The sequence below is a fragment of the Rutidosis leptorrhynchoides genome, chromosome 4 (genome assembly GCF_046630445.1).
Source record: "Rutidosis leptorrhynchoides isolate AG116_Rl617_1_P2 chromosome 4, CSIRO_AGI_Rlap_v1, whole genome shotgun sequence".
Lineage (NCBI taxonomy): Eukaryota > Viridiplantae > Streptophyta > Magnoliopsida > Asterales > Asteraceae > Rutidosis > Rutidosis leptorrhynchoides.
This window is the reverse complement of record NC_092336.1, coordinates 138,688,959-138,707,860: the sequence shown is the minus strand read 5'-3', so window position 1 is coordinate 138,707,860 and position 18,902 is coordinate 138,688,959. Positions and strand designations below refer to the sequence as shown.

The following is an 18,902-nucleotide window of genomic DNA, read 5'->3' as shown; positions in this document are numbered from 1 at the left end:
TAGATATGTTGGACCATTTGAGATAACTGAAAGAGTTGGGCCAGTAGCTTACAGATTGGAACTGCCACAAACACTCAGCGGTATTCATGACGTTTTCCATGTATCCAATCTAAAGAAGTGCCTAGCCGATGATAATTTGATTATTCCTTTAGAGGAACTATGTATCGATGACAAACATCATTTCATTGAGGAACCTGTTGAAATCTTGGGCCGAGAGGTTAAACAGTTGAAGCAAAGCAGAATTCCTATCGTTAAAGTTCGGTGGAACGCGAGAAGAGGACCAGAGTTCACATGGGAGCGTGAAGACCAGATGAGGCTGAAGTATCCGCAATCGTTTCCCGAGGAAACCACTTCAGCGGACGATCACTAAAATTTTGGGACGAAATTTTCAATAACAGGTGGGTAATGTAACAACCCTGATTTTTCCGTTACCTTCGTTAACCTTCCGTTAGTTTATTTAACGGCAATTATTTAACTTTTATGTGTTTACGTGTATTAAATGCGTACTTGACCTTTGGAGAGTTTCATTAATTGATATGGGTTTATATTAATTCAAATAAATATTTCGGATAATGAAATACGATAAAAACGATACGATTTTGATAATACCTTTTTGAGCAACGAAACGCTCGGGTTTATTTTACTAATTAATTTTATTAATTATTAACTTTTTAAAATATTTAATTTATTGGGTTTTTAATAAATTAAACAATTGGTTGCGTTTAACGATCGGGTTAGCGTTCCGGGCTTTCGGTACGACTAAACGACACTTAAAACGGACCACGATTACAAGGAATTGGATAATACGAGCCCGGGAATACTTCCCATGTGGGCCACGGCCGAACCCCCTCCCCACCCTTTTTATGTTTTGTTTTTGATAACTTTAGGGACTTATGCGCTAATTGTTTAAACTAGGGTTAGTATAAATACAAGTATTAACACAAATTAGGTATAAACCCTCACTTGAAAAAAAGAAGCAGTCGACTTCTTCCTCCTCCCCAAAATCGTCGACCTCCATCACCACTACCACCATTCAATTTTCACTTTTTGATAAAACCTTGAACACGAAAGTTGTAATTCCCGATCTCCTCTACGCATTGGTGTATTTAATTTAGCGATCAAAGGTATAATTGCATAAACCCTAATTCTTAAAATCTGAATTTTATTAAAGTTTCATAGTTATGTTGTCAATTGCTCAAGTCTATACGCATACGTGTTAATTGTAATCGTTATTTTGATTGTTTGATGCACTAGGGTTTAAAAATGAATTTGTATTTGTTTGATCAGAAAAATTAAGTTTTTCAAACGCTAATAATTATGTTATAATCAGATTCCTTGCAAAAAACTATTGAGTTTAGGCTTTGGATTCGCTTGATTTCGTTTCCGTATGATTAAGTTATGTCGATTTGAATTATCGTTGTGTTTTTGTTGCTTGATCAGAAATCTGGTATTGATAGAAAACGAATTGGCATGTGAGACTTATACCACTGGAAATATAATTTAAAAACACTCAAGTTAGACTAGGATATCATGTCGTTTGCTTATGTATAGCCCGAGATATGCTAGAATTAGTGTAAAAGTAGTTTTATACAGCACTTGCATGAAAATAACCTTGTATGATAAAATGTGTTAACTTATGTGATTAAAGATTTGCATATTTGAAAAGTAGACAAAAATTAATTCATCTTTCATGTTGATATTATTGGCTAATTGTATCTAGATCTTCGGATAATCGTATGCGAATGTGACTAACTAAATGAGAATCGAATCTGTAAATTGCACACGGTTTTGGTACTCTGTGGATTTTTTGAATTGTTTGAGCATGTATTCTTCTGGAAAATGAAACTTAACATGATATGTGACTTATTGTTAGTTTATGTAAATCTCTGAAACCTTATGCATTAAGCACGATAGAGCTATACTTTATGTGAATTCTGATTTGAGCTGAAAACTGAATGTTCAACTTGCACGAATAAACTGTACAAATTGGCTAAACAAAAGTTGCTAGATTTTTGATATGTGTTACTTTGATTTGTCCTTGAACTATGTCCACTGTTTTGGTATCAATTTCATGTTCCTAACTCCGGTTATAGCCAAAATTAAATCAGTGCGCAGTCAGAAACTGACTTGGCAAACCCCAAATGTATCCCTTCTGATTCCTGACTTTTAATTGTCGTATGAGTCCCTGGCTAGACTTTTTGGAATCAATTTTAAGTATATTTATGATCTGGAGTTTACCATGTTTGCATGAAATATGTACTATGAGATAATATGCTAAGTATGCTATGTATTCATAAACTTTGTGCATGACGATAAACTGATATTGTGAAAATGATCATCCATGACCTAAAACGTATTGTTTGACTTAGGTTTGACATGTTGACTAATATTTGACATGAACCTACTGATGTTGACTTTAGTTGACCACATTGACCAAGTTTGACTTTCGGTTTGACTTCGGTTGACTTTGTTTGACTTGCATGATATAGTTGACTTTTACTTTGAAACGCGTCGAGTCGAGCAATAAGACAACATACACTATGAAATCACACTTATTTAAGATACATATATTGACCAACCTACATACGTATACTTAGGTTGCATTTCTCAGCTATAAACTGTACAAGATATTTGTTCACTTTTCATTCCGAGCTTATTCAAAGGTGAGTCTACAGTTCCGCTTTTTACATGTTTTCAGGGATGAGAATACACGCTGTTATATTTACATTTTCAATTACTTTTGTATTGACATGAGTACTACACATATGCATACTGAGTTTGTACACAAAGCCTCTAGCTTGAATACTTTTAATACCATCGGTGTAAGCACAATTTAGATGGACGGATCCGTTAGGTTGACAACCTCACCCACTATAAAAGCAGTGGTGCATTTATTTTGGACATTAGTGTTCAAAATAAAAGAGAAGAATATCTGTTGACAACCTCACTCCATCGCTTTCCAGACAATTGGTGTGTTTGTGATTACGATAAAAGAGAAGAATATCTGTTTAAGAAGAGTTGGTTTAATTGTTCTTTTCCTGTATTTGTCAAGTCCCTTGTATCTCCTTATCCCCATGAGTAACATGAGGCCTATTATTGTTATTATGAACGCTTCTTCATTTAAACACATGATGGTAGGGACCATATATTATGCTTATATCGTTAATGAAGTTGTGTCATAAATGGATATATGTGCTTTTAATTTATTATAGGGTAGCCAAATCTCTACCAGTTGTAAGTAAAAGACGATTATAAATTGTTAAAAGCACATATGTTGATTTTTTATTTATGTTTCCTTTTTACCTTTTTGTCCCTATATTGCATATATATACTGATCTTCTGTTTGCAGGCTATTTTTCTAATGTCAGATTGAGTTAATAATACTTTATATATGATCGCTTTGGTTTTATCTTATGTTATCCCTTCACAAAACACCTGCAGCTACAACAGTGTTGTATTAGACGTCATATATTTGACCCGTTGCTTATATGAATCTGTTGATTGGATTAATTTTCATCGTCAGCAGATCAAACAAGGTAAATACAGTATGAAACAAAGAATGAACAAGTCAAATGTTGCATAATATGTGCACGTAACTGATAATCAACTAAACTTCCAGTGCACCTAGCCTACCCAATGCTTTTTGATCATCATAATTTGATTGTTTTTCTCGTTTAAAAATACATAATGAAAGTGGTCATGCCAACCCATTAACTTATAATCATGTCAACTTGGGTTGGAATGGAAGTACTTACAAGTTACCCACTTGACTAAATGTAGGACGAAGAGTTGCTGATGGTAAATTGCAATATAAACATGTCAATTTCGGTCGACTGTCGGTCAACACTGGTCAACAGTCAAGTCGGTCAAAGTCGGTTTTATTCGGTCATAGTTGGTATTATTCAGTCAAAATCAGTCAAAATTGATCAAAGTCAAGTTTGTCAACGAGCAACCAGTCTTTGACTAGTCTCAGTCAAAATCAGTCAAGATCCCGATCGACTGCTCTCCGACTGGAAATTTATATTATTTTTAATTTGTGTTTAAAAATAGGAAGTGAAAAGATTTAAAGGAAGTGTCACATGAAAAAAAATTGAGATGTGCGTGGGAGGTAGTCAAATGTAGGGAGGATGTAAAATGTGATTGGATACAATGGCATCACATGAAAAATTAGGGGTAAAAGTGGTGTAGTTTTTTTCTTCATTATTAAATAAATCAGATATTTAGTTTGGTTGTGGTTAAATTTGGCATCAGATGCATAATGTCAGTTTACAAATGTGAGTGTAAATAGTTTCAAAAAATTTATATTTATCGCGGTAAATATTAATGTTCTGAAAACCTTTTAAAAATTATTTATATCAGTGTCACAGTGTGAGAATGATATGAGATTTACTTCTTCCTTCAAATCACCCTTCCCCTATATATATATATATATATATATATATATATATATATATATATATATATATATATATATATAAGGGGGGAAAAATGGGGATTGTATGCTAAGTCAACAGCTATAAAACAGCTCATGAAGGTCAATTTGAAACTCTTCTTGTCTTTGCAACAAAGTGCATTACTGAAACACTTATAATTGCTCCACAATTTTCACAAGAAACATACACTACATTATGATCCTGAAACCTTAGGATTCACCATTTCTACTACTCAATGGCGGGTCTTTATTCGTCAATCAAACTTAGTCCATCTTCATCATCATTATCTCAATCTTCTCAAGTTTTCACTCCAAGAATCTTATTTTTGCTATCTCTTCTTCTCTCGCTAACAGCATTTGCATTCATCGTTCAATGGCATGGCAAAATTGGTGACCCGTTATACAGATGGCCGTCTTTAAACCGCCTTGAAATTATGGGTATGAATACCACCACCACGCACACATCTTCGAATTGCATGGAGACTTTGGGACAAAGCCAGTCTATATTCTTTCCTTATTTCAGAAAATGGAATTTTAGTTACAAATCTGATGTTAAACCTAAGGTATTCAACATTGAAGCTTTCTGTAACTTTTAATTTTTTTTTGAAAATTTGAGAATGATTCATCCAATTTCTTGTCTTTTTTTGGATATTTGGAATTATATTTTTTCTATATATAGAAAAAAAAATATATTTTATTTCTTAAAAGTAGAGCTGAGGAGTTACAATTCTAAAAAGGAATTGATATCAATGTTTTATTGAATATTTCATTTATTTGTAAAAATTATGTAAAGTTATGGCTTTTTGTCAATTTGCATTCCACAAAGTAACTTTTCTAGTGAACTTTTTTCCTATATATAGTAAATTCTGGTCAATTTTATACTCGCATTATTTTGTAGTTCATTGATGATAAAAAATAAAAAATAAAAAATAAAAAAAAAAAATAAAAAAAATTTCTTATAGGCTAACGAACATATATTTGACAACATAGTCTAATTTTACTTTAATTTGATTTACTTTAGAATTTAAATTATAATATATCACCCATATAATATATTACTAACCTTCGTTTGACACATTTGTGGAAAGTTGATGCATTTTTATTAATCATTTAATATGAAGATTGCTTAACTTTTATGTGGTTTTGCTGATGGAAAAAGAGCTACATAAGCATGTGAAAGCAAGTCCATTTCCTTTCAATAAAATTAGTATAGTATTGTAGTAATCTTTAAAGATGGGAGTAAAACCTTTAGTATTCTTTTTATCGTTATCATTATTATCTTATATAAATCAAAAGTAAAATGGTAAATGGGTTATGTTTTCATTGTTTAATAATCCAGGGAGGGTAAGTATTTTCTAATCGGCTTAGCCAGGTTGTTGTTCTATGTTCCGTGACTGTTTCCTACATTTTGCCCACAGTGTTAAAATTAGTGCAACATAATCAGTGCAACATAATCCCTTAATTTATGGGATTTTTTGAAACTTTTAGATAAATGCATTTATGATAGTAGTGTAGTTGGCATTTAATATTTTCTAGGTGTAGTTGTCATTTAATGTTTCTTAGGTATAGTTGGTTTGCATTTATTATGCATTTAATATTTCTCTTGTATTTAAAGAGGTAGTATGTAACATTTGGAAAAAAAAATCATTTACAATACACTTCAAGTTTGTAAATTCTTTGTTCATATTTTGTTTACTAAACTTCTATTCTAGCAAGTTATTAATTCTCTTATGGTATCTAGAGCTTGGTTATAATTAATCTTTGTGCAAATACTCAAAGTTACAAAGCTAAACTCTTGCTATCAAAAATGGAAGTCTCAAATGTAAACAACGGTGGTATGATCAACGGTATGGAAAGACTTGTAGGCAACAACTACAAGTATTGGAAAATGTGTATGGAAGCTTATCTTCAAGGTCAAGACCTATGGGAACTTGTGTCCGGAAGTGATGCCATAATTCCCGTAAAACTCTTGAGCAAGGCGAGTCACGAAGAAAATGGAAGATCAAGTGTGGGAAGGCTCTCTTTGCGTTGAGGACATCAATTAGTAAAGAGTTCATAGAACACGTTCGTGATCTTAACTCGCCAAAGGAGGTTTGGGATACTCTTGAGAAACTCTTTACCAAGAAGAATACCGCACGGTTGCAATTCTTGGAAAATGAGTTAGCAATCTCAAGACAAGAAGGTATGTCAGTTTCTGAATATTTCTTACGGGTGAAAACTCTTTGTTCTGAAATTTCAGAGATTGATACAAACGAGAAAATTAGTGAATCTCGGTTGCGAAGATATTTAATTCGTGGTTTGAAGAAAGAGTATGTTCCGTTCATAACCTCTATACAGGGGTGGTATACTCAACCTTCGGTTGAAGAATTAGAGAATTTGCTCTCTAATCGAGAAGCTTTGGCCAAGCAAATGGCTAAAGGATTTGAAAATGATGCGGTATTGTTTTCAAAAGGGAAGAACTTCAAGAAAGGTTCTTCTAGCAAAGAAAAAGAAGGAGAGCAAACTAGTTACAAAAGTAACTATGAAAAGAAACCTCCCACATGTTACAAGTGCGGGAAGGTTGGTTAAATCAAGAAATATTGTCGTTCTAAAGTCACAAAAGCAAACGTGGCTTGTTCAAGCAACGATGATGATGAAGTCAAATGGGAGCAATGTTTTACCGTTGATACGGTTGTTAAGAAAAATCAATGGATTATTGATTCGGGTTGCTCTCATCATGTGACCGGTGATGGAACTCTTCTTCATGACGTTAGAGATCACAATCAAAATCGAGTTGTAATCACGGCCGACAACTCAACTCATCTGGTTAAAAAGGAAGGTAATGCTATTATTGATGCTAATAATAATACTTTTACTTTGGAAGATGTTTATCTTGTTCCTGAATTGACCAAGAATCTAGTTTCGGTACCTCAAATTACCGAATCTGGAAAATATGTTCTTTTTGGTCCAACGGATGTGAAGGTCCTTGAGAATGTCAAGGATATTGTAGGTGATGTTCTTTTCACGGGAGAAAAGAAAGGTTCTTTGTTTGTGTTGTCCGCATGTGAGGCTTATGTGAAGAAAACAAGTCAAACCGACAACGGAGCTATTTGGCATGCTAGACTAGGCCATGTGGGATATCAAATGTTGCAAAAGATATTCTCACATAAACTACTTGATGGAATTCCTCAATTAAAGAATGTTTGTGAGGAAGTAATATGCCAAGGATGTCAATATGGAAAGTCACACCGACTTCCATATAAGAAGTCAACAAATCGAAAACAAGGTTTGCTTGACTTGATTCATACGGACTTGATGGGGCCAATAGAAACACCAATTATAGCGGTCATTGCTATGCCATGGTGTTAATTGATGACTATTCTCGGTTTACTTGGGTGAAATTCCTAAAGGAGAAAAGCGAAGCCTTATCAAAGTTCATAGAATTCAAAGAAGCAGTAGAATCAGAATTTGGGAGAAAGTTAAAAGCTCTTAGGAGTGATAATGGTGGAGAATTCATGTCAAATAATTTCTTTACTTATTGTAAAACGAATGGTATTTCTCCCCAAATGACTTGTCCGGATACTCCACGACAAAATGGGGTTTTAGAAAGAAAGATTGCTTACCTTGTTTCAATATGCTTATCTTGGTTACATGACAAGGGGTTTTCTAGGGAGCTATGGGCGGAAGCACTTCAATGTGCCTGTCATGTGTCTAATCGGTTACCATCTTGGCCAGGTACACAAAAATCATCTTTTGAGCTAGCTTATGGTGAAAAGCCTAATGTAAGCTATTTTAGGGTGTTTGATTCTATTTGTTATGTTCATGTTCCAAAATCTAACCGAACCAAACTTGACCCAAAAGCTCGAAGGTGTATTTTTGTTGGTTATGATTCTCACAGGAAAGGTTGGAGGTTTATGGATCTAGAAACAAAGAAGTTCACCACTTCAAGAGATGTGGTATTTGATGAAATGTCTTCTCAATTTTCTGAATCAAGCAAAAATGGTGAAGAAAATAGAGATTACAAATTTATGTTTCCTAGCTTCAACACTCAAGAAGAAAGTGAGAATGATGGTGTTTCTCAAACTCAAGAGGAGATACCTAGTGAAGAAGTACCAACTCAAGTTAGAAGGTCAACAAGAGAAAAGAGACAACCAAAACATCTAAGTGACTATGAGGTGAACACAGTCACAACTTGTTTCTTTTCAGGTGGCTTAACTGAAGAACCAACATGTTATGAAGAAGCTAAAGATTCTCCGAATTGGAGAAAAGCAATGCAAGAGGAGATTGATGCATTGGAAAAGAATTAAACTTGAGAGCTTGTCAAGAAACCGGAAGCATGTAAACCGATTACTTGCAAATGGGTCTACCGTTTGAAGAAGAACTCGGATGGAACCATTAATAGGTTCAAGGCTCGGTTGGTGGCTCGTGGCTTTTGTCAAAGTTATGGGCTTGATTATGAGGAAACTTTTAGCCCCGTGGCTAAAATGGTAACGGTGAGAACAATAATCTCACTAGCGGCTTACAAAGGGTGGAAATTGTGGCAACTTAATGTGAAGAATGCTTTTCTATATGGAGAGCTTGATCGTGAGGTGTTCATGAAACAACCTATTGGGTTCATTTCAAATCAATTTCCAGAATATGTGTGCCGGTTAAAGAAAGCTCTTTATGGCTTGAAACAAGTTCCGAGAGCTTGGTATGGTAAGGTTGCACAATACCTTGTCTTTTGTGGTTTTAAGATTTCTGATGCGGATTCTAGTTTGTTTGTAAAGAAAGAATCAGGTTTCCATGTTTTGGTGTTATTATATGTTGATGACATGATTATCACCGGAGGAAACGAGTCAGAAATCTCTCGTTTAAGTGATGATCTTTCGGTTCATTTTGAAATGAAGAATCTGGGGGAGATTGGATGTTTTCTTTGCTTGGAAGGTGATAAATTAGAAAATGGATAATTTATCTCTCAAAAGGGTTATGCAAGAAGTCTCTTGGAACGTTTCAACATGGGGGAGTCAAAGCCTATGACTACTCCGATGGAACCAAACCTCAAAATGAAGAAAGATCAAGAAAAAGAGCTCAAGGATGTGAAGTTGCTCCGACAAATGGTTGGGAGTTTGATCTATCTAACCATCACAAGGCCGAAAATTTCTTACTCGGTTGGCATTGTTTCTCAATTTATGCAATGTCCAACTAATGTTCATCTTGATGCAGCAAAAAGGATCCTTCGTTATGTGAAAGGATCAATGGGTTACGGTTTATGGTATAAGAAGTGTGATAATGTTTTGTTAAAAGGTTTTGTGGATGCAGATTGGATGGGAGATGCAAATGATTGCCATTCAACTTCAAGTTACTATTTTAACATGGGTTCCGCTGTTATTTCATGGTGTAGCAAGAAGCAAGATGTTGTTGCTTTGTCTAGCACAGAAGCGGAATACATAGCTGCAACAATGGCAACTCAAGAATGTATTTGGTTAAGAAGATTGATTGGTGACATACTTGAAAAAGTAGATTATGTTGTCAAATTGAAATGTGACAACGAAAGTGCAATCAAGCTTGCTTCGAATCCTGTGTTTCATGCCCGTACTAAGCATATAGAAATGAGATATCATTTTATTCGTGAAAAGGTTCTTAGCGGGGAGATCGAGCTAGCAAACGTAAGGACAATGCTCAAGTAGCCGACATCTTTACTAGCGCTCTAATGAAAACTAAGTTCATGGAATTTCGAGAAGCGTTGGAGATTTTTGATCGAGAGTTTGCACTAAGGGGGAGTGTTAAAATTAGTGCAACATAATCCCTTAATTTATGGGATTTTTCCAAATTTTAGATAAATGCATTTATGATAGTAGTGTAGTTGGCATTTAATATTTTCTAGGTGTAGTTGCCATTTAATGTTTCTTAGGTATAGTTGGTTTGCATTTATTATGCATTTAATATTTCTCTTGTATTTAAAGAGGTGGTATGTAACATTTAAAAAAAAAAAAAAAAACCATTTACAATACACTTCAAGTTTGTACATTTTTTGTTCATATTTTGTTTACTAAACTTCTATTCTAGCAAGTTATTAATTCTCTTACACAGGATGACAACTCACTCTATTAATTAGGTATACCAAATGGATAAGTATTTAAACCAAAATTACAAACAATATATACATATTGTTTGTTCTTGGTTGTGCTTAAAAAGCACGAAGATCAGGGTATTATGTGGTAGGGCGAAGGAAGACACCCGAATACCATCAGTGTCCTCCCAAGACAATTAGAAGGCGAAGTGCAGAAAAAAATTGATTCCGTCGGTCTAATAGTTAATACATATCTTAGTAATTGATAGGTCATAACATAAACTATAAGGAAATTATGACCCAAAACAACACAAGTGATTCAACAAGATCACTCATCGATAGTAATTCTACAAGATTACTAACCCACTTAATGAACGAAAGATTATAAATGCAAGAAATCTAAATCGACACAAGAGATAACGTGGTTATATGCAATCGTTGTGATTGCTTTAGTCCTCGGACCAACTAGAGAATGTATTTACTGAATATTTGTGGTGTGTTTACAATGAGTTACAAGAGGGTCTATTTATAGAAAGATTTAAAGAGTAAGATAAAAACAATTCCTTGAAGCTTCATGTGAGTTTCCTGACAGCTTCATGGAGGCTACATGTGAGTTTCCTGACAGCTTCGTGGAAGCTACATGTGAATTTCCTCACAACTTCGTGGAAGCTACATGTGAGTTTCCTAACAACTTCGTGGAAGCTTCGTGTGAGTTTCCTGGAATCTTCCCTCTAATTGTTTAAAGTTCTCCATATCTCCAACAATCTCCCACTTAGAGACTTTGAACAAACCCAACCTTCGTCAACCCAAAATATCAACGATCTAACCAAGAACGTTAAACCACCATTATACCGTCAAACTCCATTTGGGACACGCACACTCAACACATACTTCGGATGAGCAGACTTTCGATACAAGGTCTTCAACACTACTTGTTAGAATTGAAACATTAACTCTCTAATTCTCTAGTTGGGGTCTTCTCTCATCAATTCATTAGAAGACCAATTGAGGTAATGCAAAACCTCAATTTCTCTGTCATAACAACCTTAGTAAACATATCAGCAGGATTCTTCGTACCAAGGATTTTCTCCAATAATAAAGTACCATCATTTATATTTTGTCTTTCTTGCCTCAAAGTAACTTTCGGGTTCACCATTCTTGGTATAGAGCAAGTAGTTTGCTCATGGAGAATACCTAGGATTAGGTTTGGGCACTCTAGTCGAGCGTCTTAGTGTAGGAGTAACCGAAATAGTTGGACCGGTTTCATTTGTGTCCTCCTCATCACTAGAACTCGCACTATGTTCGAAATCATCACCGCTTTCCGAACCATCTCCATCATTAGCATTTTTCGATGCCTCACCGTTTGTTGGTAATTTATTGTTTCCCGTACTCCCACTAGAACCTGTAAGATCATCAATAGAAACATCATCAAAAGTAACATGAGCCAGTTTAGGACTCCCCGTTTCCGGTTTGCCATAGACCGAATCTTCATCAAAAGTAACATCGCGAGAATGAATTACTTTTCTAGCATCGTTATCCCAACAACGATAACCCATTTCATCTGACCCGTAGCCTATGAACATACACTTCTTTGACTTAGTTTCAAGCTTGTCTCTATCCGCATCTTTGGTCTTCACATATGCATTACACCCAAAGATCCTAAGATGACCATAACTCACCTTCTTACCATGCCATTCTTCCTCGGGAATTCGGAAACCCAACGGTGTTGAGGGGTCCCTTATTTATCAAATAAGCTGCCGTGTTAACCGCATCTGCCCAAAACATTTTAGGAAAATCGGCATGTAGTCTCATACTCTTTGCCCTTTCATTTAACGTACAATTCATACGTTCGGCGACCCCATTGTGTTGCGGTGTCTCCGGTACCGTTTTCAACATTCTAATACCGAGCTTTGCACAATGGTCTTTAAACTCAAGACTACCATATTCCCCTCCATTATCCGACTTCAAGCACTTCACCTTCAAGTTAGTCTCATTTTCTACCATAGCTTTCCACTTCACAAATGTATTAAATACATCAGATTTAGCTTTAAGAAAATAAACCCATACCTTTCGAGTGGAGTCGTCAATGAAGGTGACATAATATCGAGAACCTCCATGTGATTCTACATTCGTTGGACCAAATACATCCGTATGAACAAGCTCCAATTTCTCTAACTTAGAAGCATTCCCCGATTTCCCAAAAGTCACCTTGTTTTGCTTCCCATATACACATGGTTTGCAAAACCCAAGTTCTACCTTTTTCAAATCCAGAATTCTCCCACTCGAAACAAGCATCTTCATACCTTTCTCACTCATATGCCCGAGTCTTCGGTGCCATAGATTTGATTCTGACTCAACATTAACCATAGCAACCACCGTGTCTTCATCAAACACTTCAACCATATAAAGAGTTCCCCTTTTATGTCCACGGGCCACAATACAACTACCCTTAACCACCTTTCATTGGCGGTTTTCAAAAGTAACCGCGTTACCTTCATTATCAAATTGACCAACCGAAATAAGTTTCCTTTTTAATTTAGGAATGTACCTTACCTTTTTCAAGGTCCAATTAGAGCCAAAAGTAGTCTTCAATACAACATCTCCAATGCCCTCTATATTGAGTTATTTGTCGTCCGCCAATCTCACTTTGCCTTGATATGAACGAAAATTCTTCATCATGCTTTTGACATGAGTAGCATGAAACGAAGCTCCCGAATCCAAAATCCAAGACTCCATAGAATTTTTAACACTACATAAAAGTGCATCATCACTTTCTTCCTCGATCAAGTTCACACCTTTCGCCGGACCATTTTTACAAATCCTTTGAAAGTGTCCTTTTTGATTGCAACCCCAACAAACAGCTTCACTTCTATCTTTCGATGGATACCTCTTCTTAGACTTCTTTCTACCCTTCTTTTCACCGCGATCAAATTTCCTACCACGGTTGTCGGTACTTAATAAGGAACCGGATGTCGATTCCCCCGAGTTTCTCCTACGAGTATCTTCACCAAGAATCAAATCCCTTATTCCTTCAAATGCTAGCATAGTAGTTCCCGTAGAGCTACTAACTGCGGTAACCGTACCCGACCAACTTTCCGGTAATGATGAAAGCAAGATTAGTGCCTTTAACTCATCATCAAACACAATATCTACCGATGCTAACCTCGATATGATGTTGTTGAACTCGTTGATATGATCTGTCGCACTCGTACCTTCCTTCATCTTCGTATTGAACAATTGTCGCATGAGAAAAACCTTATTAGAAGCGGTAGTTTTTTCATACATGTTAGAGAGTGCTTTCAAGCAAGCAAACGTCGTCTTCTCATTCACAACGTTGTATGCAACGTTCTTAGCAAGTGAAAGACGAATCGCACCCAAAGCTTGACGATCCAAAAGCGTCCAATTGGCATCGCTCATGCTTTCGGGCTTGGTCTCTATCAAAGGTTGATGTAGCTTCTTTTGATACAAGTAATCTTCAATTTGCATCTTCCAAAAGCCGAAGTCTCTCCCATCGAAACGGTCGATTTTAAACTTTCCGTCTTCCGCCATCCTTCCCTTAACGAAACCTTGTGCTCTGATACCATTTGTAAGGATCCTTTTTACTAGCCCAATTAACCACCAAGTATCACAATCATATAAGCTAATTAGGTTCCACTCTAAAACCAATTGGTAATAGAATGACTTCCCCTTAGACTTATATACATACATTTGTTTTTGTCTCCCTCCTATGTGGGATAGGTTTGCACCCCAACAATCCTCCCCTCAAACTGAAGACCACATCACCGAGCCTCCCCTTCAACGGATACTCCCACCATCTTATATCACCGGTCTCTTTTTCTTTCACTTTTCTTTCACTACCGGGACACGTCTCTTATACCGCCGATCTCTTTCTTTCACTTTTTCTTTCACCATCGAGAAACGCCGCACTTCCACGCCTTAGGAAGGAAGACTTTCGATATAAGGCACCATGGCTCCATTATTATTGGAAAACTGAGGGGTGTGCCATGTCGCACTGTGCGCTTAGAGGTGCGCCACCACTGCGTCGTTCACCACATCGGGCTATAGCCTAGCTCTGATACCAGTTGTAAGGATATTAGGACCCAAAATAACACAAGTGATTCAACAAGATCACTCACCGATAGTAATTCTACAAGATTACTAACCCACTTAATGAACGAAAGATTATAAATGCAAGAAATGTAATTCGACACAAGAGATAACGTGGTTATATGCAATCGTTGTGATTGCTTTAGTCCACGGACCAACTAGAGAATGTATTTACTGAATATTTGTGGTGTGTTTACAATGAGTTACAAGAGGGTCTATTTATAGAATGGTTTAAGGAGTAAGCTAAAAACAATTCCTTGAAGCTTCATGTGAGTTTCCTGACAGCTTCATGGAGGCTACATGTGAGTTTCCTGACAGCTTCGTGGAAGCTACATGTGAATTTCCTCACAACTTCGTGGAAGCTACATGTGAGTTTCCTAACAACTTCGTGGAAGCTACATGTGAGTTTCCTACAACATCGTGGAAGCTTCGTGTGAGTTTTCTGAAATCTTCCCTCTAATTGTTTAAAGTTCTTCATATCTCCAACATAAACTTGTACTTAGTGGACACGTAATTATGAAAATATAGTTTGTACTTGATTGCTTTCTAAAATTTGTTGAATTATAGATATGCATTACTTCAAGCACTTCAGCTGGGTTAGAGCAAATACTACCATGGATTTTATATCATAAAGTTATTGGTGTTACAAATTTCATTTTGTTTGTGGAAGAAAAAGCCGCAAGCTCGGGCGTATCCAAAGTTATAGAATCCATTCCTGTGAGTCTTAGTTACATTATCCTTTTCATCCCGTCACTTTAAATACTGTCTTACGTTTATGTCACTTGTTGTAAATACTTTATGTTCTTTTTATTGCAGGAGGTGAAACTTGTACATAGAACGAAAGAACTCGAGGATGAACAAGCAAAGAGGTTGTCTCACTCCCATTTAGTTTTAGGTTTAATTTTTTTACTCGAAATTCTTATGAATTTTGATTTAAATCTTCAGCCGGATGTGGAATGAGACTTATATGGCAAGATACTTCAACAAACCGTGCAACTATGAATTATTTGTCAAGCAGTATCTTAATACGGAAATGGCTATTGTTATGGCCAGGGTATGATCTACTTTTCTCTTCTCTTCTCTCTAAAGATCGGTTTCATAAAACATAATGATTAAATGCTAAATGATTCAAAATCAGAACTATTCATAGGTTCTGACTGAACTTGGTTATGAATGACAGTATTATGTTTGATAATCATTCTGAATAAATACTTTTAGTCTTGCATAATTAACGTTTAACCATTTACATGAACGGATTTTTATATACTTCAAGGAAGCTGGTATGGAGTGGATAATTCATCTGGATACAGACGAATTAATTCATCCCGCTGGTACTCGTGGATACTCTCTTACACAGCTTTTATCAGACGTTCCTGAAAATGTTGATATGGTTGTGTTTCCAAACTATGTGAGTTTTCATATGCCCTTTTTGTTACTTATGTTTTTTACATGATTATTTTAATCTTATATTCATTTCATTGTTTAAGGAGAGCTGTGTTGAACGAGACGACGTAAACGAACCTTTCACTGAGGTACGGCATTACACAAATCAAAACAATCTGGACACCTGCAAATTCGCATGATTATGTATTATTCTTTGCAGGTCTCAATGTTTAAAAAAAATTATGACCATCTTACGGAAGAATCGTACACTAGGAATTACAAAGAATCGGTTCGTGGTAATCCAGGATACTTTTTGACATATTCAAATGGGAAGTCGGCTGCTCGTATCCAACCACATTTACGTCCTAATGGTGCACATAGGTGGTATAACTATATGAAGCAACCAAAGTATGATCATTTCCTTATTTTCATGTAACAATGACAATTCCTTCTCCTTGTGGGGTATATTAGTAATGTCACCAGATGTTTATTGTTTAGCGAAATAACATTTGACGAGGCTGCAATTCTTCATTACACATATGCCAAGTTTTCGGATTTGACATCAAGGCGTGATCGATGTGGCTGCAAGCCTACAATAGAAGGGGTTACAAAATGCTTCTTTTTGGATTTTGATAGAGCTGTGAGTACCGATGCTTCTGTTTTCTCTCCTTTTTTTCCTAATTAATGATCAAATGTGTCATTTGAAGACTGTAAATTTCTTTATTTGTGTTTATGAAAGTTATATTAACGAAAACATATTTGAAACTAAATCATTCATACAATTTTCCTCGAATCTTATATAACACAAATAAAAATATTTGAAGTCAACAATTGTAAAAAGAATGAGTTTACTAGAGATGATCATGTTGATAAGCATGAATACAAGTTATCGCATTACAGAACGATATCACCTCATGCCCATTTATAATATATAATATAAAGTATAAACTAAGTCTTTATGGGTTTCAAATTTTGTAGGCTTTTATAATAGCATCAAGCGTAACAGAGGAGGATATGCTAAACTGGTAAAGATCCTTATTGAAACTAATTTCATAATTCAACTTATCAAGATGAGATTCTATCTGGTATAAATTTTGTACCTGGAAAATTGTTATTTGGAAAAATAGAATATTAACCTTGTGAAAATCAAATTATAGATTAATATTCATTTGGTTCTGTATACATGTTGTCACGTTGTGTTGATTCACAAGCCATAAAGTAGTAGGTACACTAGTATATGATATACGCCCTTCGTCCTGAAACACTAGAGTTTGACTAATGATCATATAATCTACAGGTACCGCGAACATGTTGTGTGGATGGACAAGGATCTAAATAATAAACTTCTAAAAGAAGGAATTTTAACCCGCAAATATGCTCCTATGGTAATTACAATTTCCATCCTTCACTTTACAGGTGGTATTCGGGCGGGTTTGTTAATGGGTCAAGATGGGTCCTCATTATCTGCAGTTCACATCGGTCATCTAGACCCACCAAGCATTCTTGTCCTTATAATGATGATCATATTTTAACAAGTGAACTGTTATAGATCATTATACTGCATGCTTGGCGATATTTGACCATTTTAGACCATTTGACCTTTTCGCGCTTAGTTTAATCTTACATATATTCCCTGTTTGACCTGTTTCCATAACAGATGGGTCAAAGCTACCACCTCAATTCCACGTCAACACCATTTCTGTTTGTTTCACTTCTCTTTAATAAACAGGTGATTTTGCAAGAATTAAAGGAGTCTGGTGTTTACAGTTCTCTGATTGAGTCCGTACAGGCAAGTCTATCTAAGGACGAATTCATGTCATCAAATGAAATACAAGTTAGTAATTCTTCCAGGAGAATTGGTACAGAAGAATCCGGTATATATGTTAGGAATAATTTACGAGCGGATAATATTGATTTAGTAGCAATGCCACCACTCCCTGCTCCGGTAATTGATTTTATAAAAAGTTAGATATGATTTTCATACAAGTCATGGCTGAAATTAGCACCTAAAGTTGCCAAGTTGACAGTTGTATACAAGTTATGTCTAAAATTTAAATAAAAGTAGTTTATGATAAAAATACCAGTTTCTTGTGAATGAGTTGATGGAAGATGGCACCCTGTCCTAATTGCTTTGCATTAAGCTTTTATTTGAATGCTAGTTTCTTTATATATAGACCAAAAAGTTGATTGAAGATGGTATAGCAAAAAAAAAGAAGATGACAGTTGACAGGGTTAGTATTGCAAAAGAAAAACCCAGGACATATTCAGCTAAAACACCAAACCACATAGAAAAAAGAAAATATCTCCTCAATTCTTTGATATTATTGTCTTCTAAAATAGTAAAAGTCTTATAGTTAATACTTAACACCTTATAGTGTTGTATGAGTGAACCTTTCTTTGTGCTATAAGGTACCCGTAAGTTCTAACTCCTTAACAACATGATGAACATATCATGTTATATGTTTTCCAATTTTTTTCCAAATGGATATATGGGTATGGATAGCATTTTCGATTGTTGCCCTAACCATTACGCGATATGATGTGAGTAATACAATAGATATTACTAAAATATTTCAGTTTGATTCATACAGGTTGTCATTGTCCACGAGTTAGTATCGCTATAGGCTCATATGTGTACTTCCTTTATACAAAGAAATCTTCCTTTCCACACCCAAAATGTTTTTTCCACTAGTCTTGAGTGTTGTAATGAGGCAAATACTGCTTTGTTTAAAGGTTTTTAGCGGTTGGTCGGTTCCACCTACAAAATCTTACATAAATCATGTAAATAAGGTTGGCAGCTTTTTACTTTTCAAATCCGAATGTTTTGTTTTGCAACTTCAATTTCTATGTAAGAAAACAACAATAATTTGGTGTCTTTTGATATTTAGATCTAATCTATCTATTTGTATATGAAAATGCTCACTAGTTTAGTAATCTATTACTGTTGGA

General features: G+C 35.4%; 1 protein-coding gene across 1 annotated transcript; it reads left to right on the top strand.

Moving 5' to 3' along the window:
- The first annotated feature begins 4,668 nt into the window (after nt 1-4,668).
- LOC139841054 (glycosyltransferase-like At2g41451) lies at nt 4,669-17,922 on the top strand. Its single transcript, XM_071831287.1, has 11 exons — nt 4,669-4,995; nt 15,138-15,287; nt 15,387-15,439; nt 15,516-15,624; nt 15,844-15,978; nt 16,058-16,102; nt 16,174-16,361; nt 16,452-16,593; nt 16,932-16,978; nt 17,251-17,338; nt 17,683-17,922. Exons 1-11 carry the CDS (start codon nt 4,669-4,671, stop codon nt 17,920-17,922), a joined length of 1,524 nt encoding a protein of 507 aa, XP_071687388.1.
- The last annotated feature ends 980 nt before the right edge of the window (nt 17,923-18,902 follow it).

Excerpts from the sequence above, each read along its gene's own strand:
- LOC139841054 (XM_071831287.1), top strand. The coding sequence starts at position 4,669 with ATGGCGGGTCTTTATTCGTCAATCAAACTTAGTCCATCTTCATCATCA. Across the intron at positions 4,996-15,137 it reads AATCTGATGTTAAACCTAAG|ATATGCATTACTTCAAGCAC; the intron begins GTATTCAACATT and ends GTTGAATTATAG. Across the intron at positions 17,339-17,682 it reads CCCGCAAATATGCTCCTATG|GTGATTTTGCAAGAATTAAA; the intron begins GTAATTACAATT and ends TTTAATAAACAG.